A 25,662-nucleotide genomic window follows, 5' to 3' on the forward strand; every position below is an offset into this window, starting at 1 on the left:
TCACTGGGAACAGCATTCATGTTTCAATTTCTTCTCTGGCACAGAGTCACTCTTCTCAGCAGTTTCCCCTCAGGGAATATTATTGTAAACAACTGTCCTATTTTTATGCAAATTCATGTTTTACAGGAGATAAGACAGTAATGATAAATTCTTCCCATTTCCTAACAGTAGATGAGGAAAACTCCACTCCATAAAGAACCAAAATTGTAATATCAGAGTGTCATTCTTAACGGGGGTGAAATATATTCCCTTATTAGCAGGAACAGAACATCATTTGTTCTTGTAACATGATCTGGTTGTCTGGAAAGAAAAACCCTAGTTAATCATTTTATTTTATTATATTTTTTCCAACAACTGAAATTTACACAAATGAAAATAACTAGGGATTCATCATGGGTTGACAATACTTTCAGATTAATATCGGGTGGTATTGCATCTCCTCTAAATTACTAACTACCTTGTCAGATGGCTAATAAACACTGCAGCACAGTGCAGGAGCCTCCTACACATTACATTGTCCCCTGGGTGCTAAACGACAGAAGATGTGTGGTTTAGGAACATTTCTCATTGCATAAATTAAGCCCCAGCTCTGCCTTACCTTGTCTCCTTGTCCTTGGGCATTGCAGGTGACCCATAGCCAAAAGCCTGCTTGTCAACTGGAGAAGGCACCACCTCAGCCATGCCTGGGTGGCCAAGGGTGCTCCGTGCTTTCGCATCCACAAACACAGGTGGTCCTTGCTCCTTTTTGAAGGACTGGCGGCTGGGGGAAGACCTGTCAGGCTGGATGGTGTGGGGGGGAATGTGAGCGCTATGGTGAGGATGAATATCAATCATTCTCATGTCAGCCACCCTGTGGGGTGAGGCAGGAGGTGTTTTAGAGCCAAGAGTGGGCAAATGGCTCTCCGGGTACTTCCGTGACTTTTGTCTGTACAAGGACTGCTCCAGCATTTCAGGCTGCATAGAGGGGCTGCAGTAGGTGCTTGATGACCTCATGGCACTGCGATGGTAGGCTACGATGTGATCAGGGACATCGAGGGGGTGTCCGGTGTGGGGTGCAGCCAAACTCATCCTCCCCTCATGAAACAAGTAGGGGTCACCGTACAGACCTTCATTTCGGATCAGGGCAAGGTTTTTGTTACTCATGTCCTCATCTGGCTTCACATCCCGTCTCTCCAAAATGGCACTTGGGCTGGGAGATATTGAGCGTGAGGCTGGCACACTGGAGAGCCGGTCCCTGGGGATGGTAGCATTGCCTGGCACACCCATGGGTCGACCCCCGCCGTAGGGAATCCTGGATGGAGAGGGAGGCATGGAGTGGGGTACTGGGGTGGATGGTGGAGAGCTGGGCATTGCGTGTGGAGGGTGCGTGGCAGATCCAGGGCGAGAAGTATTTGGGCCATCTCGGCCCATATAAGCAATTTCCCTCTGCATCTAGAAAGAAAAGGAAAAAGGTATGAGATATAACATTACTGAATGTGTAAAACATGATGTGGGTTGTGACGGCACTGGAACAGGTTGCCCAGGGGGGTTGTGGAGTCTCCTACACTGGAGATATTTAAGGCCCGCCTGGACAAGTTCCTGTGTGATGTACTCTAGGTTACCCTGCTCTTGCAGGGGGGTTGGACTAGATGATCTTTCAAGGTCCCTTCCAACCCTTGGGATTCTGGGATTCTGTGAAAGAAAACAAACCCTCAAGACCAAATAATTTTCCATCTGCATAAATAAAATACTTTGGGACCTCAGTGCCAAAGAAAAAGAATGGCAACTATAAAGAACAATAAAATGGGCTGCATGTTAAAGGAATACAAGAGTTTTAAAAATGTTTTTATTTACACAAATACCATTTTATCTGAATCTGATATTCATAGCTACTAAAGCTGAAGTCATAGGCTTCAGTGAGAAGGTGTTCTAAGAACATGTAGCCAGTGACAAATTCAAACAATTTATTGATCAAACACACAGGCTAGAGTTCACTGATTCCAAACCAGGAAGAAAACGCTGATGCTCTGGCATCACAAACACACTTGAAATCCTTAGACAAGAAAAATAAGTATTACAACTAATTACCCATTTGCTTCAGTGCAGGATGTAGCCTTTTGCTAACTACTTGATGCAGTCTTTGTTACATGAAGCACAGGAGAACAATACACAAACCTTTACTGACTGCAACACAGGTTGTATGAAAATGGTTTGACCTTATACTACATGTGCTATGGGTTTCCTTCATTGCAAAGATAACAGTGCTTCAAAGAGTTTCCAAAGCACACACTCAGAAAGTCACAGAACATTTTATCATAGTTTTGTAAGCAGCAGCAAACTGCCAGCAGTAAGGAATGAGCAAATGAGGAAAAGAAAGGGAAAACTTCCATACCAACATTAGTGCTTTGTTAACAGAGGCCTTGGCAAAATTCTGCAATGGATACATGTGCTTCTGAGACTGTAGCATCTCACCCTGATCAGCAACAACCTCTCTAGATGGCTGAACACTGATGGGTGCCCATGAGGGACACAGAAGAAATTCTCCCTCTTGCAAGCATCGTGCCTGTGTTGGTGCCATTAGGATAAGGTGGATAAACAGGGAGATGGAAAAGTCAGCTGGGTTCCATCAGCTGCATATGAAAAAAATAGAATAAAATCACTGCTTCTAAAACTTGTGTTGGCAATCTCAGCTTCCCTCTCCATGACTGCCAGGGGATTGTAGAAAACTGAGTATCACCAAGCCCTACTGCATATTCCTAAAGTTACAGAATACACACTAATGTGCAAGTGGAAGCTGCTGCTCTGAAGTCTTCACTATTTTTCTCTCCTCTCACTCCTCGCTTTGACTGGAGCTTGTGACTGGGTTCACTGCAGTTACAGTGATCCATGGCTGATGAAGCAAGAAATTATGTTCCATTCCTGCCTCACCACAAATTTTTCCACTGCTAAGGGAATTGCGATGGTGGTGTATAAACAATAGCTGTTCTGATCACAGCAGTCTCCGCACTTGGGAATTAAAAATGACGTTCCCCAGGGCAAGAGATCAACAATCCGGAGTATCAGGTATCAGAAAGAAGAAAGGAGATAACCTGATTATGGCAGCAGCAATAATAAATAAGTGTAACAGAACAAAGGAGCACCCTGGGATGGGTCACAAATGAGGCAGACAAAAGTCATTGAGCCAAAGGGGAACATGGGATTTTTTTTCTTTTCATTTGCACAGAGAATTACTGTAGTCTGGAGTTTAAAATAAAATATAACTAGACAGTCTTAATAAAATTATCAGTGGGTATGCAACATAGTTTTCTATGGGCTTGAAGAAACACTGCAATATACTGAGCTGTACTGTAAATTCAGATTCTGGAACTGGGCCAGCAGAACAGAAAGACTCCTACTGACTTGAGCAGCTTTGGGACTGTGACTCCATGGGTAGGCAGTGGCAGATGTTTTGCACAGAGAGAAGAGCCTGGAGAAAGAAAATCTTCCCTGGTTTCTGCTGGACAAGCTATTCCATGCTGAAGCTACAACAGATGCAAAAGTATCTGGGACAGAAATCATAGACATACGGGATATTCTGGGTTGTAGTGAGAGGAAAATTCCAATGTTACCTTGTAGAGAGGAGAATATTTCCATGGAAGCTTTGAAAGCAACAGGTTTAACTTCCCTTAATTTCTAGACTTCATATTCCCATATATGCTCCTACATTTCTCATAAATCAAAGAAATCTGTCAAAGAAAAATTCCTATTTTCCACCTTAATGTACTGCCTTACGTTGAGATGGAAATGAGGAATTCAAGTACAGGTCTGGGCTATTGCTCAAAGTTCTGTGAGTACTGCTGTGTATATAATGCTTTGCTTTAAAATAGCACTTGGAGTACAGTGCCTGAATCAAGACCCCATTAGGCTGGGCAGGGTGCAAATGCCTGGGCAGACAACCCTTTCCTGAACAGGTCACTTTCTATTTTAAGCCATGACTCAGCCCCTGGGTGTAGTGTGCAGAAGGGGGGAGCAGCTGAAGCCATAGAGTCTAGGGTGCCCACAGCAGGTGCAGGGACCTGGGCTGGTGACTGGGAGTAAGGCACCCTTCCTGCTGCATCACAGTGTCTTTTGCCACCTTGTTGGTATTTTCTCTCTTCTCCAAAATCTCCAGATTCTTCACTGATGGCAACCTTAAAAATGTGAATTATGTCTTTTCTTGCCTCTCATCTATAAATCTTCTGTGTGATAGTCCTGGCACATTGTTCTGTCTCATATGTACCCCACTTCTGTGCTGACTTTGTTCTCCAGTCCTCCACTACAAAACCTCCACATTGCTCAATGAAAACAAGCACTCTCATACGCAGGATGTCTTCAGCCACATGTTCTTGGACTTCAACTGCATGACTCAGGAACAGAGAAAGAGGATATTTGGCTTATCTGAGCCTCTAAATACGAGGTGATATCACAGCCAATTGCTTTGAGGGCAAAAGGAAGAAGATTTTTTAGTGCAGTCATAGGATCATGTGCTTTTTGCCTGCAGCCATGTAATACATTTGCCTGAGGGTGTGGTCTTCTTTAGCACACAGTTCTTCATTGTTCTTACTACCTATAGGCTTTACATCCTTGAAATGGAAACTGGTAATCTTAATCCTTAGATTAAAATATGGTAAATTGCTAGCAATAATTTCTGTATAAAACATTTGGAGTAAAAAGACATCACTAAGAATCTTTCTTTTTTAAACAGAGCAACAGAGACACTGAAGAGTGTCTCTATATACTATAGAGTGAACATCATATAAACCCAATTGTGTTCTTTATTTCAAAACTAGTTGGCATACTCAGTAACTTGCTATATTTTTAATGTGATTATGTGCAGAAAGGTAGCAAACCAGCTACCCATCCACCCAAATGGATGGCCTTACAAAGAGTCTTTCTCCTGGTAGCTCACATAAAGGGTAAGCAGACTGAGTGTCTCAGCACAGAGCAGAATATAAAGCTTGTGGCAGCTCCTGGCCTCTTTAATAGCACTGTTACCCTGAAAGAAGGAGACAGCTGAGGTTTCACAAACCTTATAGATACCAAAAAGCAAACTGCTATACACTGGTTCATCAGCTGTTAATTTTTGCGGTTCAACCCAGTCTTCCATCCATCATCAGGACTAATACAACACTATGCTGGTCTTTATTCTAAATTTGTTACAGCTCATGGCCTGTCCCAACATGGGCATCTCACAATGAAAAAAACCATCCTTACTTCTGTTTCTCCAGCTTCTTTCAGCACATCATTTGCACCTGTGGCACACATGAGACGGGGCACAAGCTGTCATGCCAGCACGCACATCAGGGCAAGGCCAGCACTAAGCCTACACTGATTCAGTGGCACCACACCAACACTTCCTCTCACCATGAAGCTGGATACCTGAAGTACAGCCTGACTTATGTCATCATCTGCTAACATCTCACAGCAAAACATAGGTGAAGGGAAAAGCAGGCCAGAGTTTCTGACCTGGCAGCCCTTCCCATCACTCTCCCAGTCCTCCTTGACATCAGTAGAGATCACAGCAACTGGCTTTAACCCAAGGATTCTAGTCTGCCAAAATACCTACAAGGAGCATGTTCCCGAGATAGAACTTATCCAGGCATCCTCTTGGAGACACCCTGGAGTTCCCAGCAGACTCCATTAATCACCTCTCAGGTATGTGAAGCTATTACTTTTCTTACTTTCCCATTGACACCCAGAATTTCCCTGAGGAAACTGCTCCTATTCTCTTCAAGCTGGCTCGCCCAACAGTAAACAGAGGACAGCTGCAAAGAATTTTATTGAGAGCTTGCAAAGTCTTTGATCTAAAAGCTACAGAAACACTAAGTACTGATGCAATAATGACAAATTCAAGTACCTGTAAAGTGACCTTTTATGGAAATTGCTCACCAGAAGAAAATCCTCTAAGAAAGGAGGCAATCCTTCACTTTTCTAATCAGTAAAGACTTCATTGAAGAGCCCCAAATCCAATAACAACACAATCCTTTAGTGTGTTCTTTCCTCATAAAAATATAGATTGACAGGTTCAATGTAGTTGTCCAAAAATCTCAGTTTAATCAGTAGCTCCACTATGTGGTATCACTTCTTTCATGCCTGATCTTTCATTAAGGTTGGGTTTGGACAGCTGAAAGCACAAATCCTTTTTTGCAAAAAGCCAGTCATACGCAGTTTGAATATTTCTAAAATAATATAATTTGCAATAATAAATAGTGCATTTGGAAATTATAGAATTAGTAAACAGTCTGAAAGGAAATTTTTTAAGTATCTGTACCATGACTATATGTCTGAAGCCAAATCTTTATGCTATCAGACATCACTGAGAGGTTCCTCCAGCTGCCCAATGCCATACTTGAAAACTGCAAACACATTAGCATAATTTTTAGCTTTTTCTGGTCAGGAACTTTCCAATTAAGAATTCTTTCAGCAGGCAATGTTAATCCAAGAGATCTAAAACATTTGGTAAAAAAATCAGTAAAGACAAAGGTTGAAAAAAAACCCCATAATACACCCAGCAGATTTCAGTCAAATACTGACATTATTTCTTATCTGACATCCTCAAAGTGCTGTAGACTTTGGGCTTTCCAGATTTGTAGACCTGGGACAACTCAGATTCTGCCCTTGAGTAGGGACCCAGTTCTTCCATGGCCTCTTCAGCAGAGCAAGTACTTGGTAATTTTGGTCTGATCTTCTAGACCAAATAGTAAGACATGTTAGCAGTTTTAATGTCCATCTCTCCTCAGCAGTGGACTAGAAATTTATTCGGCAGTTTTGGCTAAGAATGTGTCTTCTGACGCTCAGAATTGAGAGCTGAGACCATGAAACAGCTAACCTAGCCTGAGATGGAGACCTGGCCTCAGCTGAGTCTGGCCCTGCAGTACAATGCTCTAAGTGCTGCCAGGGTTCACAATTGTTTTTCATTACTGGAACCACATGCTGGTAAAATAAAACTTATTTCAAATGTTCAAACTTCCCATGAACAGGAACTCTACGACCCAGCTAGCTGTTCTTAAGATGTCCCAGATACTTCCATTGTTTTTTCCTGCATAATTTTCCAGACAAGGATTTGCAGAACTCCCCGAGAAATCTCTACACTTATTATAATTAACTTCCCATTCTTAGCAGGCATCTAGGTTTCAGTTCTTTTGCTCCTTTTGCACAGTTTTGGTATATGCCCAGCTGTAAAATCTCTGTATGGCAGTGAAAGAAGAGTTGAGCTAAAAACTCAGAACACCTATGAAACTGTAATTTTCTGGTTCTAGTGACTGATTACACAAGAACAGAATACCTAATTGCACTTATATGGATATGGCAAGAGAATCACTGGAGTTTTCCTCTTCCATTTATGCTCAATTCTATGTTTTTCTTCCCTTGATCAACATCACTGCCATCAGACAACATAAGATATTTTTTAGGATGATAAATGGTGGAGAATCCATGCAGTCTTCCAATTTCTATGTTCACAATCTTTTCCTTTTTTTTTTTTTTGCCAGGCTCAGCTGCCTACAAGCTGACATGGACAAAACAAGAGAACCAGAAGATGATGTTCACTGTTCTAGGAGGTGGAATTCAGAGCACATAAACATGACACTCCAGAAAGGAGACATCCTGAGTGAACTCTATTCAGGTGTCATTACCATTCTACTCAACATCACTGTGACATCCATTCTCCACACACTTCTGCCAGTTGTGCGGGTGTACACAAAGGCTATGGCATAAGCACTATTTCATCTTCAAGAGCAGAATTTTTAGGATACCATACTGTAACTGCCACAGAGCATCAAACGCATTCTTAACATTACTGTCCCTTATATCTATATCTTTAATGCGCACTTGTGCATGAACCCAGTCCCTACAGCAATACAAATGTTTTACCTCAAGGTATTTTACATGTCTCAGTATGTCCTTTTATATCCCTGACTACATATAAACTTAATTCATACCATATCCTAAAGCTCCCATGGGGAAAACAAAGAATACCTAGTTCAGTTTTTATGGAATGTAAAACAGATCTGTAAAATACTAAGTAACCACAAAACAAATTTAATGGTAATATCAAAAATAATGTTTGATTGCTTCACCTTGCCTTTAAGTCAATGTGCACACTGAAGATGGATCGTGCAAACAAGCAGAAGGGAGAGTTTCAAACTAAATCATACATAGCCTACTTTTTCAGGCATAATTTCTTCATCTATCCTGATGCTACTCTGAGTATTCGTTTCTATAATTAAAAACACCAGCAGTCTTATTACACTCTTAGACAACATTATCACCTATGGACAAATAAAGCAATCTTTGATAAGGTTTTTTGCTCTGAAACAATTAAAGGCACTTACTGTTACTTAAGGAAATCACTTGTATAGCTACAGCAGTGAGATGAACATTTGGTTCCACTTCTTCTAATAAAGACTTTCTGTTTTCAGCCTTGAATCTAAATCCTCAGTCTATGGTACAATATTTTGTATATCCATGCCTTCTGGGAAAAGGTTTTGAAAAGAGTGAAAATGTTCCTTGTTCCCTCTGCTCACAACAGGGGCAGGCCATCTTGCTTTAACCGGTCATCTAAGTAACGCTGCTTCAATAGACTGAAGTACTTTTCCACATGACAAGCCTGCAATTTCTCCTCCCCTTCGAAATTAGTCACTAAATAACCTCCTTGGCATGTCACCCAGTCACAAACTGTGCAACACTATATGATTCAATCACTCAACCATTTTTTAATGTGTGCCCATAAGATGTATAGAAAGAGACTCACATCATAGAATAAAGCACAAGAGAGACTCATAAAGGGGAAAGCCATAAATAATATAGTGAGTAACCTCTGTTTAGGCAAGAGAGTGCATTTCAAAGGCAACAACATGAAACACATACATATTAATTCCCCAACAGGTGAATAATTCCAATTATTTAGAAAACCCAGTACTTACAATTCTAGAAGAAAAAAAAAATACAGCACTTATAAACTTAGAAGCTTTTTTCTTATTCAGATTTGGTAGAAGGAAGTGCAAGCCCCTCCCGTGGAGGAGGCTGTCTACTCATTAACAAAGCACCTGAGCTGCTTGGCTAACCTGAACTTTGGGGCCACTATAAATCAATTTCATAGTTATCTTTGCAGCACAGCACATGAGATGTGATGATTTTAGTTTGTTTTAAAAGGTTACAATAGAGAAGGCAAATGTAAAAAAAAAAAAATTGAACAGAAAGGATGCTTCCCTCCCTTCCACCCCCCCACCTCAACATACCCCAGTATATAGAAAATGTCTTCTTAAAAATACAGTATTCACAGCCTAAAAGAGATGGCACTGAAACATCATAGGGAAAAATCTCATGATATGAGCAATCCAGTAGTTATCTTCTGGTTGGAGGGTGGAGGGGTAGGGTGTTTTGCTGTTGTTTTGGGGTGGGGGGGAGTTTAACTTGTTTTTGCGTTTATGTGAGCAAAAAAAATGCCTATATCATAATGACTGGCATTCAGAAGAACCAAAACATGATTTAAGCACATGACCATGAGCTAATACTGCTGTAAAGAACCAGTTGTAATGGAACCTTACTGAAGTAACATTTCTCTATCACAGCACTGCTTTCAGTCCCTCAGGCATTGATGAGGGAGGCATCATTCACTTCCGCTACAGAAGGGCAACCTGACACAAAGGATGTAGGTAACAGGACAAAGATCGGAGCAGATATGGTAGCCAAAACTAAAAATCTAGGTGTTCCACGCCTTACTGTACCCAGCCCAAGAGCAGAGAAGTCCTGCAGCTCTGCAGACAGCTGCTGTGCATTCTCATTTGTAATGTACATTGTAAATTTATATGCCATTATTGGTCTTGACCAGAAATTCATGACATTATATGTAGTGTAATATAAACAGTCTTCTCAGAAATATGAAAAATACACATTTTGTCTTAAATGTTTAGTTTCTAGTTTTCAGTAAAATATTTTTAAATATTATTTTTATTAAATATTTGCACTAGAACTATAATAAAGAATTATTATAGCACAGAAACAATGTTAAACCTATTTATTTTTATTTCAAATTTAATCAGTCAAGGCCTGTTTCTTGCCATATAGGAGTAAAGCAGTATTTACCATTGAAGCATCTGGTTTACATTTGGCAGGTTTAACTAACCAGTCAAGCATCTCCTTTTAATGAACGGATGTATATACTTGACCTAGTTAAAAACTGCTTAGGTTATGCTGACCAGCCAGACTCAAAAACATCGAGAGTAAGAAATACAAGGAAATTATCCTAGTACACTTGTATGCCACACATGCTTTTCAACCGTTTCAGAGAATATGTTCTTCCATCTATGTTCTTCTTCACAAGCTAACAAACCTTCAGTGAGAAATCACATTATTATGCTAATATGCAGGATAAAAAAGACCACTTTATTTCATTGCAGTTTCTCTGCAATGAATTGCAAGCTGGTAGGATGCACATTTTCAGTAATTGGACTCTAGCATGATAAAGTATATCCCAGAACATCAGACACACTATAACTAGTTCTCCATACATCTGGCACTATATGCAAGAGTCTTCAAGTACGTCTGATGCATATGAAAAGTTTTTCATTAGTGGAATGAATCTTCTTTTAATTTTAAAATACATCAGGCACAACATCATAAATATTACACAGATATATCATTACCAAGGGTGTAATTTAACTTGTAGGTTCTAACAATGCATACAAACCATTCAAGCATCACTTTCCATTTCAATTACTTTATCAGAGCCCTCAAGCGCAGCCTAACTTGCCATGTATTATCCCATGTTTAATTACTTGCCATATATTTGTTTATAACGTACTGTACAGAACAAGAGTTCCTGTTCAGTTTAACCCCCCATAGAAGCAAAGGGCATGCCCCTAAGAGGCACAGCACCTTATGCTTCCATGAGATCAAGCCTGGAAGTTTAGGTTAGCTTATTACTTTAAAACAAATGTTAATGTCTATGTTAATGATAGGCCCAAGTTACCACTGAGCTAGATCGCCACTCACTCTACTTTCTTCTCTGTTATTAACAATCTTGATCTGTTGGACCTTTCCATCAGTTTGCCCAACACATTAATTCTTTTTTTTTTCTTTAATTTTTTGTTTCCTTCTTTCATTTTTAAGCAGAAAAAATGTTAGAGACAACATCAGTAAACCACACAATTATAAAGACAGGGAATATTTACTGTGGGGTATACACATGTGGCACAGATGTAACTTATTGGTTGACTGCTGATCAAAATTCTTTGTCCCTGATAACAGCTCTTTTGGTTCCTATTCCCTTAATAATATTTTCATGGATGGAAATAATTAAGCAGTTAATGTCTTGTACTGCTGTAAACAACCATTTCCTTGACAGAAAACAGGGAAGCACTTACAGGCTGGATTGCTAGTCACCACCTCAGGACTTGGTTTTATTCTCAGCACTATGGAGCAAAGCTTGTGATGGAGGCAATGGGGTTTTGCTTAAATGCAACAAGTTAGTGCAGTCCAGCAGAATCCAAATTGAAAGTTTACTTATGATGGCTTGTACAGATGTATTACAAAAGAAGCATTTCTCCTGTTCTATTTTAGGTTGGGTTTTGGGTTTTTGGGTGTGTTTTTTTCTTTTTTGCCAAGGAAGTTTTCATGCCACCCCACCAGTTCTGTAGCCTACCCAGTTTCTAATTTTGATCCAAGAAACTAACAGTTTAGGAGGACAAACACCTATATATGGACTTGTATGCACAATGTCCCAAATCTGCAATCTCTGATACACAAGACTCTTGAAGGTACCTGGAGAACCACCATCAGCATCTTTCTTCCATCTGCTTAGGTAGGCACCATGACAGAAACCTCTCAGTGTGGCTATCTACTTTCTGCAGTGAAAGGAGAGATATAAATTCTTAGCTTTGCCTTTAGGCATTCAGCAGAGAAAGAAAAAAGTGGTCATATCCAATCCTCATCCCTGAGGTTCAGAACAGAGGCCCCTGAGTTGCTGTCCTTCACAAAGGCACCAAAGTGACACACAGCCAGCCAGGCTGTGCTGGTGCCATGCTGCACTCCACATTGTTCTCCACAACCACAAATAACTCTTTCAAATGGGCCTCAAGTTTCCCCCATCAGCTCCCCAGCCCACTGCCTGTATTTATTGTATCTAAAAGATGTGTGCGGTGTTTCTCTGAAGACTTAAAATCCTACAGAAGCTCTTTGAATTTGAGAGGCCAAGCTAAACAAACAGGGAGGGAACAGGACACTTCTGGCTGCCTGACATATGGGATTTAAGATTATGTACAGACTACACTATCTTCTCCTAAACATACACATTGTTTGTTATTCCCTCTGTTTATTGATTCCAAAGGCATGCAGTGAACCCAATATGCCTTGGTGTAGACATAAGTGCCATAAAGTTCTCTTACACTCATTCCAAGCTCCCGAGTTCTTAAAAAAAATGCAAACAAACAAAAAGCCCTCCCACACCCCAGAGCACATAAGCACTAGCTAGAGTGAACCACTATAAAGGGGGCAGGCAGCTCTACAGCTTCACTGCTGGCAAAGCAGCACATTCAGTAGAACAGCTGGAGCTTGCAGTGTGAAGCAACCTATATGTGAAAACTTTGAACCAGCCCACAAGTGAGCATCTGAGCTCCAAGAGAACAGTGCTTCATTGTGATATGTAGATTACATTAAGTATACATGCATACATACATGCTTTCCACACCAGCAGTACATTTTTGGTCTCTCCTTTGGTGATAGCAGACCAACATAATCAGGAATTTCAGATTTTTAGGGATTTCAAAAATTAAAGGCAAGCAAATACAAGTGGGAAATCCTGTGCTGGAAACTCCATAAGCCTCTCAAAATTTATTTTAAGTTTACAAGAGCAAATATAGCCAACTCTCACTGGAGTTGCATGAAGAAGGTTCTGCAAAGCTGAGCTATTACGTCAGGTCTGCAGTCTGTCTCTCTACCCTGTAATTTAAACCTCATGCTTCCCCCTCATTTTTGTACTGATTTAAACAAGGATTTTCCTAGCTATAGGAAAGTATCACAGTATGTGTCACAGGCATATATGCATTAAGCACCTCTCAAAAGCTAAGACAGCACTATTAGTTGCTCTGTAGTAAGGATTTGTCTCATCTAATATTGCATTAAAAGACTATCAGCCAGGCACCCGCCAGAGTCAGCTCACACCCTCTACAGCCAGGTAGGGCAAGATGCCTTTTGGCTTTCCCAGCCTCTTGCCACTGACTCCAGTGGGCAGCAATTTCTACCCTAAGTTTATAAGGATCACACTTTTTTTCTGAATTCTCTCTAGTGATCTTGCTTGTTTGCCTTCTCATTTAGCTCACTTTCTGCTCTGTTCTTCATCCTGTTTTTTCACTTTTTTTTTTTCTTCTTTGTAAGTGAATCTGAGATACTGTAACTAGAGGGGATAATGGCAGCTTGGTGGATCCAGCCTGGCCTGGGGTTTCTGTTTGACTGAGCTAAGAATTAAGGGTCTCTAGCCTGAAGCTGGTAATAAATATTATTCTTCAACAGACAAATATAGAAGCTCTCATCTTCCTGCCATTAGCACTTCTGCCAAAATTTTTTAAAGCCTAAATGTAGAGGACTGAGTTTGCAGCATGAACTTCATCCTGCTTAGTCCACATGTAATGCAGAAATATTAATTAAAAATAGCAAGAGCCATATACTGCAAACATTAACTATTACACAACTCATGACTTGGACTCAGTGATCTTGAAGGTCTTTTCTAACCTAAATGATTCTATGATTCTATGACACTGGGAGGAGATGGCTAGGCAAAGGAGATTTACATGAGAAGGTAATAGGGAATCCTGAGTGTAAAACTACGCAAGAAAGAGGAAAAAAAGACAAAACAAAAAGGGAATGAGACAAGGTGAAGGACAGTAATAAGAATTTGTGAAAGAGGCCAGAGATGAAAGAGAGATTGGAGATGGAGTGCTGAGAAGTAAATAGGGAAATAAGAAAGGGATAATAAATAATAAAGAAAAAAAAACAACTAAAAAAGGAGACCTAAACTAGGAGGTGAGCAAACAGAAAGATAATGGGAAAACATGAACTAATGCAAATTTTCTTTACGACGAAACAATTTTGCAATAGTTCTTATATCAATGCTGTAGTCTATCATAGCAAGTGTGGGAGAGTGATGGCGGAAGAATGGAAGGAGAAGAGGAAAGAACAAAATACATCCAACATAAACTTCTTTAGTTTGTTTTAACATTCTGAGGCATTGTGGGGGGTTTGGCAAGCGTGGTCAGAACATGAGGATGGTTTTTAGGAAAGAAGTGAGCAGAGCATTTCAGATAAATGCCGATTGAAGTGACTTGTGAATGCTTGAGGGGAAAGAAGCTATGACCATCACTTGCCTTTGCAATCCACTCTCATATTCAAAACAAAGATATTTGAAATGCACTTTAAAGTGATAAATGCCTTTTGAAACCTGGCACTTAGTTCAGCCATTCCCACTGAAGATGTAGTTAAGGTTCAAAACATATTCATACCCTTCAGACACGGCTGAAAATAACATCTTTTTACAAGTCAGGCTTTAATGCACCATCTCTGAGACTGAACATGCAGTGGGACTGAGTGCTGAGAGAGAATGCTGAGGTGGCTCTTACCCTGTGTACATGTCTGGTCATTAGTGATGGACAACAAAAAATCTGGTTTGATGAAATCACCACCAACCTCTGACAAGTGATGAGACATGTCACCTGTATGTGTGTGCATGCACATGTGCACATAGCTTTTACTTCTCAGAAAACTTTCCTATATCAATTCCATCATGTTATCAAGGTCCTGACCACAGACTTACGACCCCAAGCGCACCTGTGCACCAAGGGCTCTTTGGCCATCATAATGTCCAACAGTTCTTCCCATTCTTAGTCCAAGACCACCTTTTTCAGATGTAAACCAAGAATCCAACAGAAAGATAAGGGGAAAGACATATTACACTTCTTGCCTTAAAATGTTGAGCTTGTAACATGCATCAGTTTAAATCTAGCTAGAGGAGCAGGCTTTATATTTGGACTAGCCTGGTTACACTGGTACTGAACCTGTTGACACTCCCTAGGTGACACTATCACAGATTAGTGGTCAACGAGACAACTTCAGTGACATGCCTGGTGAACTCTGCTTGGAAGGGAAGGGAGCATAAGGCCACGTAAAGCCTGACCCAGAGAAGTCCCATGAGAGCTTCCAGCCTAGCCACACTTTAGGCAATCCAAGCAAAATGATGCATGAGATGCAGCACATTTTGCATTGGCCTGACTGAAATCACAGTGCCTCTGTGGTTTACTCCTCCAGCAACATTTCATTGTCTGAGCTATCAGCCTGCTACCAGCCTGCATTACTTCATTCCTGGTTGGAAATATGGGAAACATCTAGATCAGTGAACAGGCACTCATTTCTGCATATTTACAAGTGTATTTCATTTCTTACAAACAAATGGAATGTGAGAGTAAAAAAAAAAAAAGTTAAAATTATCCAATTAAGCAGAGGAAAGTTAATAAATCTCTCATGATTGATTCTCCTATGCTTCAGTGTACTCTCCAGACAGAATAGCGTGGAGAGTACACTAAGAAACCTCTTGGCATTTCAGCCAAGATTTTTCAGGGTGTTATCACAAATTACAAAAATATAAACACACTGAAACATAACACATTTCAATCCTAAAAAGGTTGGATTTACATAATTACATCATTGGTTTGCCAACATCCACATTTATCTCATCAGTATAGTATGGCCCACCCATCCCATAAGCTATTAGACTGTTTAGACTGAACATATAAAAGCTGTTACTGTTTTTTTTTAAAGTTAAATGATGACACCCCTCATAACTAGTGCTGCATTCTAACCAACTCTTTCTTTTGCTTTCAAACTGTTTATTTCTTTTGTGTTTCCACAGCTGCTTTTTAGGTAGAATTTCCTGAGAACAAACAGGAGTTGTGTAATTCATGAAGATGTGGCAAGCATTTCTTCTCCCCTCCCCATTCTCCTTGAAGAGATCAAGCACATCACATACATAACAGCCAGCCACCACCAAAGCAGGAAGCCAAACCCTTCAGACTAGTCTCAGTTTCTGTGCTTCCTCAGGGCACCACTGGACTGATGGGGTCATCCCTGCTATTTTTTTCCAAAAAAGGAATAGTTTCAAATACATACAGTTCTGGTACACATCAGCATATTTATTTGGTTTAAATGTGCTCTATATCAGATTTCTGCTCTTTAGAAAAAGAAATACTGTTAGAAATACTGTCAAAAATCAAAATAAATACATGGCTTTATGGCTAACTACTCGGCTCTTATTTTTGTTCCATACTCTTCACACTGCACTGAAGCCAAATAAAACTGAATAAATTGATATGGTTAAATGAACACAAAGGAAAGCATAGCTCTTCGTTTCATCTGGCATTACCAAACAACTGAGTCAAAATACAATTTCTACTACAGATATATGGAGTAGGTTAGGATGTAAACAATATAAAAATGTTATAAAACAGAGCTGATAGTTAAAAGGCCTAAGAAGTGTGTTTACACCTGATGCTTGCAGTATCCTGTTTCTTCCAATGTGAGGACATAGCAAATCAGAAGAAGTAAGTTGCTGTGCTGAGTTTAGGAGTCAGCAGTATCAGCAGGAGAAATGGTCATGAAAGCCTTATATACAGCTGAATTTTGCAATGTAAATGTCCAAGCTGCACAGCATCTCACAGTTATAAGGCCTAGCAGTAACTGCAGTTTTAAGTACATCTTTTGCAAGGTTAGAAGTGCTATCAGTGCCTCAATTAAGAATCATCTTAAACTTCTTTCTACACTGCTTGAGCCCTATGCTTTCATTTAACTTCCTTCTATCAAAACCAAAAACATATGCAAATTGGTCAGTGTGGCTGAAGTGAACAACCTAGTTTACCAAGGTCAAGATATCTATAGTAAATATTGAGAGACAGTGGGACTAGCCCTTTACCCAACACACCCTGTGGGTCTTTGAACTTAGTCACAAGGAAATCTAATTTGCAATGATGTAAGAAAGATTCATATTCACACAAAAAATACTTTCAGCATCACATCATTTCTCATGGAGTCCTGTTGCCTGCTGATATTTGCAACTGTCTTGCTTTTGCCAGCTGAGGCTTTTTTTAACCCTAGATCTTAACATGCATCCAAGAAAAGATATTTTTACTGCTCATATTTTCAGAAGTCTGATTAGTTTTCCAGAGCCCTTATTAGAAAAAGTACAATCCAACATGGAGAAGAATCAAGGTCCTCAGATATGTAGCTGTGTTCTCCCAGACATCAGGTACTGGTTTAACTCTTCTTTGTTAAAAGGAAGATGGGGACAGAACTAATTTTCTTTAGCATTCATTAGTCTCATCTAGAGGCAAGTAAGTAATAATGTACTGAAGTGAAGACTCAGCGGAAAGCAGAGGATTTGGGTCATGATTTTACATTCTGGATATGTAAAAAATTTGTTGGGAAAGCTAAGGTCCTGAAAGACAAGCAGATGGCAGGTTTGAAGCAAACAAAACCAAAACCGTGTCTTCTAACCTTACTTGGGTTCTAGGAACCATGGTACCAAAACATCTATCCTCACAAAGTGATTTTTAACCCCTGTTTGAGTAACAGCTCGTTTGGAATACTAACTGGAAGTCATAAAGCTTGGTTGGACTTTGGCTTACGGGACTCCAGCAGTTCAGATAAGCTACCTGGTTTACAAAGGAGGTAATGGAGTACATCTCCTCCTAATAAGGGAGGTCACAGCCATGAGCATTTTTATCATCTGTCAGCATGTTTAGGGAGATCTGGCAACATCTGATCCTGCCAGCTACTTAGGAATTTCAAGTAAACAGCCAAGTTAGGGTTAGGGTTCTACTAAAAGGAAGGGCAGTGAAGAAAAAAAAAAAGGAGCAAAACTTCTAAAGAATTGGAACAAGGAAACATTATGTAAAAAGAGATGGAGCAAGAATAAAACCAGAAAATAGCAGACAATAAAAATGGACTCAAATCCAATCCTTACATTGTTATTCAGGGCAAGCTATCACTGAAGGCAATGAAAGCTTTGCCTGAGAACCTCAGACTTACGTGAGAGATAAGAATTCTAATTTTAATGAAGGGCAGAAAAGACCTTCACACAAGATGGATCATGTGTTGTTATTAAGTAACTTCATCAGCTCCAGGGCAAGCTCTAAGCAAACCTCAACATGAGAGGCAGGTGAGCTTGAATACAGGCCTGTTACTGGGAAATAAAGAACTCGCCCCCTAAAAATTCCACTAAAACAACTGCATTGTGGTTGCAAGCTGATCTGTTTCCACAGTCAAAACTCTGGGAGTTTCCAGGTTTGTGCTATCTACCAAATGACACTCCTCTTATACTAACTGTAAGATTACTGCATGGGTGAGGCAAGCTCATGTTCCTTGGATGGTTCAGTATCAAGAACATGACACTTTCTTTCAATGGACAGCTTGGTATAAACTTAAAATCCATCCTCATCATTTGAATATTTTTAGAAGATATATTCTAAAATGTTGGTATAGTAATAGGATCTATATAGTTAAATTCCTAACACACGATGTTTGTGAAATAAATACAATACACCAAAGCACATAGCCATCATACTAAAAAAGCCACAACCAGTATCTATCCAAGTGTAACACAGGATCTGCATCTTTAAACAGACTGAGTTTTTGCCAGAAAACATTTGAGATTTATATATTAGTTTATGTGTAGCTAAAATAAAAAAAAAGATTTTTTCCCTTAAACCTCTCTCCACTTTCCCAGCAACTTTATACAGGAATAGGTATTGTATATCAAAGGACATATGAATGAAAGAGAACAGGTACATTTACAGTCTTTCATCACAGTCTGATTTGATGCAGCTACTTCTCCGTGTCTGCAGCTCTGTAGTTGCATAAATAATTGGCAACTACTGACAACCCCTTCAAAGCGAAAGTAGTAAAAATTAGTAAAAAAAATAACATCCACAACATCAGAAACTTCTTTTATAAAGTTTGTTCAAATCTCAGCAAGATTTGTAATGGCAAGCTGGAAAATAACTGTTTAATACATAAACTAGACATAGAATCTGAGAGCAGAGTTTGGTGATTTAGAGAGCAATTAAACATTTATTTTCTTATATGGCTCAAGGAAGAAGAAACAGTTTTCATTGTTCTGATTTAAATTCCCAGTTTATATGAAAATACCTTGTAATTTGGGGGAAAAGAAAAACCCACAAAAGAAAAAAGAAAAGGAATTAGATATTTTTCATTATTTATAAGCATCATCTTACCTTACATGTCTTGCTAAGTTCCGTTTCTAGATGGCTTTGGCAGGTATTTTAATTCAGAATTAATTTCAGCAATACATGCCATTACATCTTCTCTTTAAAATAAACTGCTTTTTCTCTTTTCCTCAGACAAAGTATGTGGGCTAAAAGAGCTGCAGCGTCTCTGTTCAAGAGATTTCATGGACACTCAAGAGGCTTGCTTTCTACTGTATGAAAGTTAAATCTGAGTAAGGAAGGCATTTTTCCTGTCCCGGAAATCAGTATAACCAAAACCAATGCTGAGCTAATGAGAAATGTTTCTTCCATGTGTTCTGTTTGGCAGACACTGCAAGCCATATCAAGGAAACACGTGATGTTTATAAATACAATATGGCTCATGTTGTCATAACCTCTCAATGACAAAAAGATCATTAGAAAAAGCAGACAGCAAAACAGCAGGAAAGATGAGATTTGTATCATTTGGAAGGTCTCTATCAGATAATAGGGGTATTAACATTTGCTTTTTCTTTTTTTCTTTTCCTTCCCAAAAGAAAACAAAGTTTTATAGTAATAGGATCAGTAAGGCAAACACATGGCAACTTATATAAATGCTTTCCTATAGGCAATCCTAGCACTAAAATGCATTTACTCAATTTATTGCTTGAATTCTTTTCCAATAAATACTTTTGTTCTAAATACTGCTACATAGTTCAAGGAGCTGTTATATTTTTCTAGCAGTAGTATGCAATGAACAAATATAATTCTGGCAGCATTTGCAGCTTTGTGTTTGTTGATGTTAAGATCACAATCCCATGAAAAGAAGTTAGTTAAACACCTCAAAGAAGCTGGACGTATGTTTACAGCTACCTTAAGAATGCAGAAGGATGATTCTACTTTTATTATCTCTATCTTTCCTGCAAGCCAGTTTGAATTTCGGGGTCCCTGAATGCTTTAAATATTTGGGGAGCTGTTTGAGGGGTTTTAGCACTTGCAGAGATTTTTTAAGTTAATAAATTTCACCTAACTCTAGAGTGTTAAAATATTAGCAACCTGCTAGCCAGGTACTTTCAGGGGCAAAATGAAAAGATGCTGTTGTGCAATTTCGTTAATAAAAGCTATTCAGCACAACAGCTACCCAACTTATCAAATGGTTGTCTTATTTTATTGTATAACTCATCTTATCTCACCCCTTCTCACCTTGGCAGCCCAAACACCTATTGCTGCCAGGAACATCATTGCCTTTTTGCCATTCTAACTCCCAGATGTGGTTTCCAGGTACCCCCACCCCTCTAACTCAGCTCTGACTCAACTTGCCCTAACTGTTTTTACTGGAGAAACAGTCTCTAAAAAAAGTCCAAATCACCCCAAAGTGCACCTTGATACAACAGCAGCACAACAAGCATTCTCTGGATATTTTGGCCACCAGCAAAAGCCTGGGAGAAAGCACTGACCTAGTAAGGTCTTGTGCAAGTCAGGGAATCGAGCAAAACCATGGTGGGTCTAGGACGTTTTAAAACAAAGTGTAACCCACAGACTTTAGGGCAGGTGGCTGGGAAGTGAAAGACTGCCAAGCAAAACAGCCACTGGTTTGTTATAAAGTAAAAATTCCCTCACGATTCTCAAAACTGGCAGACAGATGAAGCCCAAAAACTACTACATAAACCAACATTATTAGTATCCAACTGTGACACCAGGAATGCAGACAAGCTGCAATGACAGAAGGTGGAGATTATAATTTAGAATTCTTCCCATTTTAGCCACTTCATAAAAGGAAGGTCTAGGGAATGAGGACAGAATATAGGCTATGCACATTTGGTGGGGGAATCACTTCCACTTGGAGTACCAGGGTCTCACAGCAACAGCCCAGGATAAAAGGAGCTGTGACACTTTCAAAGGAATTCAATTCATTCAGCAACATACAAAATCCACTGCCAGTTCTTTAGTGTCATCTACTGATTTCCATCTATACACCGTCCTGAGTGTGAGAAAACGGGCAACCTGGACCCTACACCTAGTAAGTCTGAGAATGCCTCTTCCCATTCAAGTCTATGTAAATCACAATGGCACAGACCAGCATGGCTGTATACATGCATTTACACTGGAGTTCAAAACAATGCCGGAGAGAATAAAAAGATCATATAAGCATTTGGATACAAGACAGTATTTTATCAGAAGAAAGTATTGTACAGAGAGCTAGAAAGTGCTGTAAATGTTACAAGCTCAGGCAAAGGATAAATGAAATGCAGCAACATGAAATACATTTTTCAAAAGAAAACAACTGCTACAGATTTTCTGCATACATTTTGCGAAAGGAGTAGCGAAAATCAGAAGAGCACAAACACAAATATTCAGGGAGATGGCACTATGTGGCTACTACCTCTTGCTTAACCACCATTCAGCATGGCTGACTTGTCAAACAAACCATGCTCTTCAAGATGTAAACGGCCATGGCACAGTATCAGTAGGCAAGTAAGGAACTCCAAAGAATCCTATCTGAAGAGAAACTGTCCTTAAGAGCTTGCTTAGACTGAGCAAAGCCCTTTTTTTCAAACACAACTGATTCAGAAAAATGCATGAAACAGAAGACCACAGAATCAGAATTAATGGACATGTAAGCTGAGCGGTTTGATAGGAGATCTGAATCTGACAGATCCCACATTCCTCTCGCACATTCTGAGTCTTCTTGTCCATATGGATAATACTTAATACTTCAAGTGTTACTGCCAATTCTTATACAGGTCTCACATCTGTTTGGTAGTTAAAACAGGTGTCCAAGCTGGCAGCTAACATTATTTTCTGAGATTATTTTGGGTCTGTTACATGGAAATGATTATAAATCACATGGATAGAAGCCTGAACATCATCAAACACAGGGATAAAGGTTCCAAAGGGACAAGAAGGCAAACAGTAGAAAAATCTGCAAAGGCAAAACTTTCCCAAACCTCAGAAAACTAAAGCTGTAACTCACATATGGCAGGAGATACAACCACACTCACAGCATCACCATGGAAAAATGCACTTACAACAGTTAACTCGTCATATTCTAAGTAGTGCTCTTTCAACCAGTCTGACAATAAACTGCTTTCCTGTAGGTTTTTTGAAACAGTTAACCATGATGCAGAGCACAATTATTCCTTACTTCCCACTGTAGTGAATTTAGCACTCATATATCACATGAAAGAAAAGAACATCAACTTACCTAATGCAAAGATGCATAAACACAAAAGGAGGGATGAGAAGCAAAGGATTTTCCACAATATTTTGGGCACCATGCAATACCAATACATAAAATGTACATGTTTCTCAGTGCCCCCACAGTTCCATTCCCTTTAATCTGATTTGCTAAGGAAAGAGTTATAGATAATCCATCTGCTTATTGGTGGCTGCCCCCCCCCCCCCAACCTACTAAACTGTGAATCTGCAGGCAAATATGAACCAGATTTAATCAAAGTGTAGAAACCGTTAGACCACTATGTTTTAGACACTGGAGGATGAGCGTCAGAGAGCACACTATTACAGCTCTCTACTTTGGAAGAGCCTCAGTTAGGATCCCAGTGTTTCTGCAAAGGAAGAACCCAACCAGAAGACACACATCCTTAGACAAACAGGTTTCATTATTTCCAGAGCTCAAGAAATCACTTGTTTCTATGCTCATAACTTTGAAGTGCAGAAGTTCACACAGATCAAAGGGAAGATTTTTTTGCATGTTTCTCCACAAAGTCCCTATGAACATCCTGGCTCTGATTTCACCTCTCAGACCAGAAAGACTAGAAATTTGCCAATGCAAAAGAAAGGCCATATGAGAAAATAACTCTTTTGTTGGAGGTACAAAAATTTAAAATGGCATCTTTGGCATTTCAGCAGTGCAAAATACGGTATTTTACCATGAAACCACCACTTCTGCCAATGTAATCACTGTGTCACCATTATTTCTGAGTTATGACCAAAGGGAGATAACTCAGCCATAATCAGGAGATGTCAAGTGTGTGTATCTGCCGTACAACATATATTTTAAAATGAGAAATAGATATTATTACAGGTTTTGCACAGAAGCAGCACCTGTGTTTAAAACAACTCGGTTAGGCAGTAAATGCCTGGCAGAGGGCCAAAGAAGTAATCTTCACTTTTGAATGTATGTAGCTAAAACAGTAATTAACCATATATGAAAACAGGTCTAGAGAGCACAAATAAAGCCGCAGTAGCTATATTCAGCATCCACTGTGCATGGAACAAGACTAGTATATCATAAATTTATAAAGACACAGTGAAATAGTTACATGAGTTAATGTCATAATGGACAATGATATTATGCCATGCCTTCAAATATGAAAGAGATGTATTGGCTACATCCTATTATTGCTACAGGAATATAACCATAATTGAACAATTTCAGGACCTTAAAGAAGACACTAAAAACTATCATAGAATCATAGAATGGTTTGAGTTGGAAAGGACTTTAAAGATCATCTAGTTCCAGCCCCCTTGCCACAGGCAGGGACACCTTCCACTAGACCAGCTTTCTCAAAGTCACATTTAACCTGGCCTGGAACACTGCCCAGGTATGGCTGGCTTTCTGGGATGCTATCACAAACTTTTGGCTTATGTTGAGCTTTTTTGTCAACCAACATCTCCAAGTCCTCCCCATCAGGGATGGTCTCAATCCAGTCTCTGCTCAGCCTTTTTATGTGCTTGGGATTGCCCTGACCCAGGTGCAGGACATTCATTACATTTGGCCTTGTTGAATTTCATGAGGTTAGCACTGTCCCACCTCCTGAGGCTGTCAAGGCCCCTCTGAATGACATCCCTTCTCTCCAGTGTGCTGACTGCACCACAAACTTGCTGAGAGTGCACTTGATCCCACTGTCCATGTCACTGACAAAGATGTTAAACAGCACTGGTCCAAATACTGACCCCTGAGGAACACCACTTGTCATTGATCTCCATTTGGACATTGAGCCAATGACCACAACTGCTTGAGTGTGACCATCCAGACAATTCCTTATCCATCTATCACATCAGCCATTTGAAGCATGTCTATTTGCTCTCTACTGTTGTGTCTGCAACAGTACGAATGATCAAGTAATTAAATTTCTGACTTATCAAAAGGACATTTCATAATTGAAGTACATAAATGAGAGGTGGTTGAGAATAGTGCCTGTAAATAAACTATTGCAATCTTTCTAAAATAATGAGGACCTAACTGTTGAGGCAGCAGAAGTGTTTACATGAAATATTAATAATAAAGCAGTGAGACATGCTCAGAATTGATAACGGAACCAAGAAGCAAATCAACAATTAAGCAAATCACTTCACAGGAAATTTTCTGCTCGGTTGAATCAGCTCTGGAGCACACATAAAAGCCACAGAGCAGGAAGGACAGTAGTGGTATTCCCTTCTGGCCCCATCAAGCTGATTTGGTTGTACCATTTCCTGGATACAGACCTAGGATGGGTGGGGAGAAGACGAGGTTGTTAAATCTCACCACCATTCCCTGCTGCAACATTAGCTGTGGGTAACACACTGGAAGAAGTGCTGCACAGCTGCACCTCCTGCCCTCTTGGCATCAAGGTGGGAGATAACAGTCCAGCGAAAGACTGTGACAGTAACAGAGAGAAATCAAATATGCTTAAAATGTTTTCTGTATAGTCTCCCAATACAAAATGTTTACTTGAAAAAGCAAATATACTAGACTTTGTTCAGTATAGGTAGAAAATTCTAGGAAAAGAAAAAATCATTTACAGTACAATGGATATTTATCAGAATTTCCTATTTGAAACCATCATTTGCAACATGTTTCAACAGGCTCCAAGGAAAGTGCATCTATCTGCTCAGCCACTGCAAACCAGTTCTTGCTGAAGCCTTATTGGAGTGAACTAACACCATGCCATACTTCACCATAAAAGGTTTGAAAACATGAAATAAGAAGTTGTATAAACTCCAAGCACTGTCTTTATCTGAAATAAGTAATTAAAAGCTATGTTTTGGTTCACATGCTTTAATCATTGTAAAAGAAAACAAAAAATTTTAATGCTCCGGGCAAGTAATTGGAAAAAGCAAAGCAGTTAAGAAATATTACAGTAAGTATTATCAATTCCCTCTTTTGTATGTGTATCATACATGTATCCTTGATTTTATGATTTGTTGTATACATACTACAGTTAAGAATTTAATAATTTAGCATAAAAGATAGAGGAAAGAGGAGTACAAATGCAGCACTAGTACTTACCCTTATATCTCCATTTACAGCTCTGGAAGTGTGATTAAATGCGTGTGCAGGATCTTTGTTGTAAACTTTAAGGAAAGATCGGTCTTGAATATTCCTAGAATCAAAAGAATCAGCAATGATAACAAATGAAAGTTGTTTTATTAACTTTGTTGCCCAAAAGATTCATGTAACAGACAAACAGTAGGTCTG

At 39.5% G+C, this 25,662-nt stretch overlaps 1 protein-coding gene across 13 annotated transcripts in view; it reads right to left on the bottom strand.

Moving 5' to 3' along the window:
* KIAA1217 (KIAA1217 ortholog) overlaps window positions 1-25,662 on the bottom strand; it is a 379,558-nt gene that overhangs the window by 50,672 nt on the left and 303,224 nt on the right. For 12 of the 13 annotated variants that reach the window (XM_034064748.1, XM_034064863.1, XM_031052367.2 and 9 more), the window contains 2 exons: window positions 25,474-25,567; window positions 599-1,431 (listed from right to left, as the gene is read on the bottom strand). In XM_034064748.1, coding sequence (XP_033920639.1) covers window positions 599-1,431; window positions 25,474-25,567 — 927 coding nt within the window. Of the gene's footprint in view, window positions 1-598; window positions 1,432-8,330; window positions 8,520-25,473; window positions 25,568-25,662 lie in introns of those variants that run through there. The other variant, XM_034064945.1, reaches the window with a different exon arrangement.

This window comes from Melopsittacus undulatus, chromosome 1 (assembly GCF_012275295.1).
Source record: "Melopsittacus undulatus isolate bMelUnd1 chromosome 1, bMelUnd1.mat.Z, whole genome shotgun sequence".
Taxonomy (NCBI): Eukaryota; Metazoa; Chordata; class Aves; order Psittaciformes; family Psittaculidae; genus Melopsittacus; species Melopsittacus undulatus.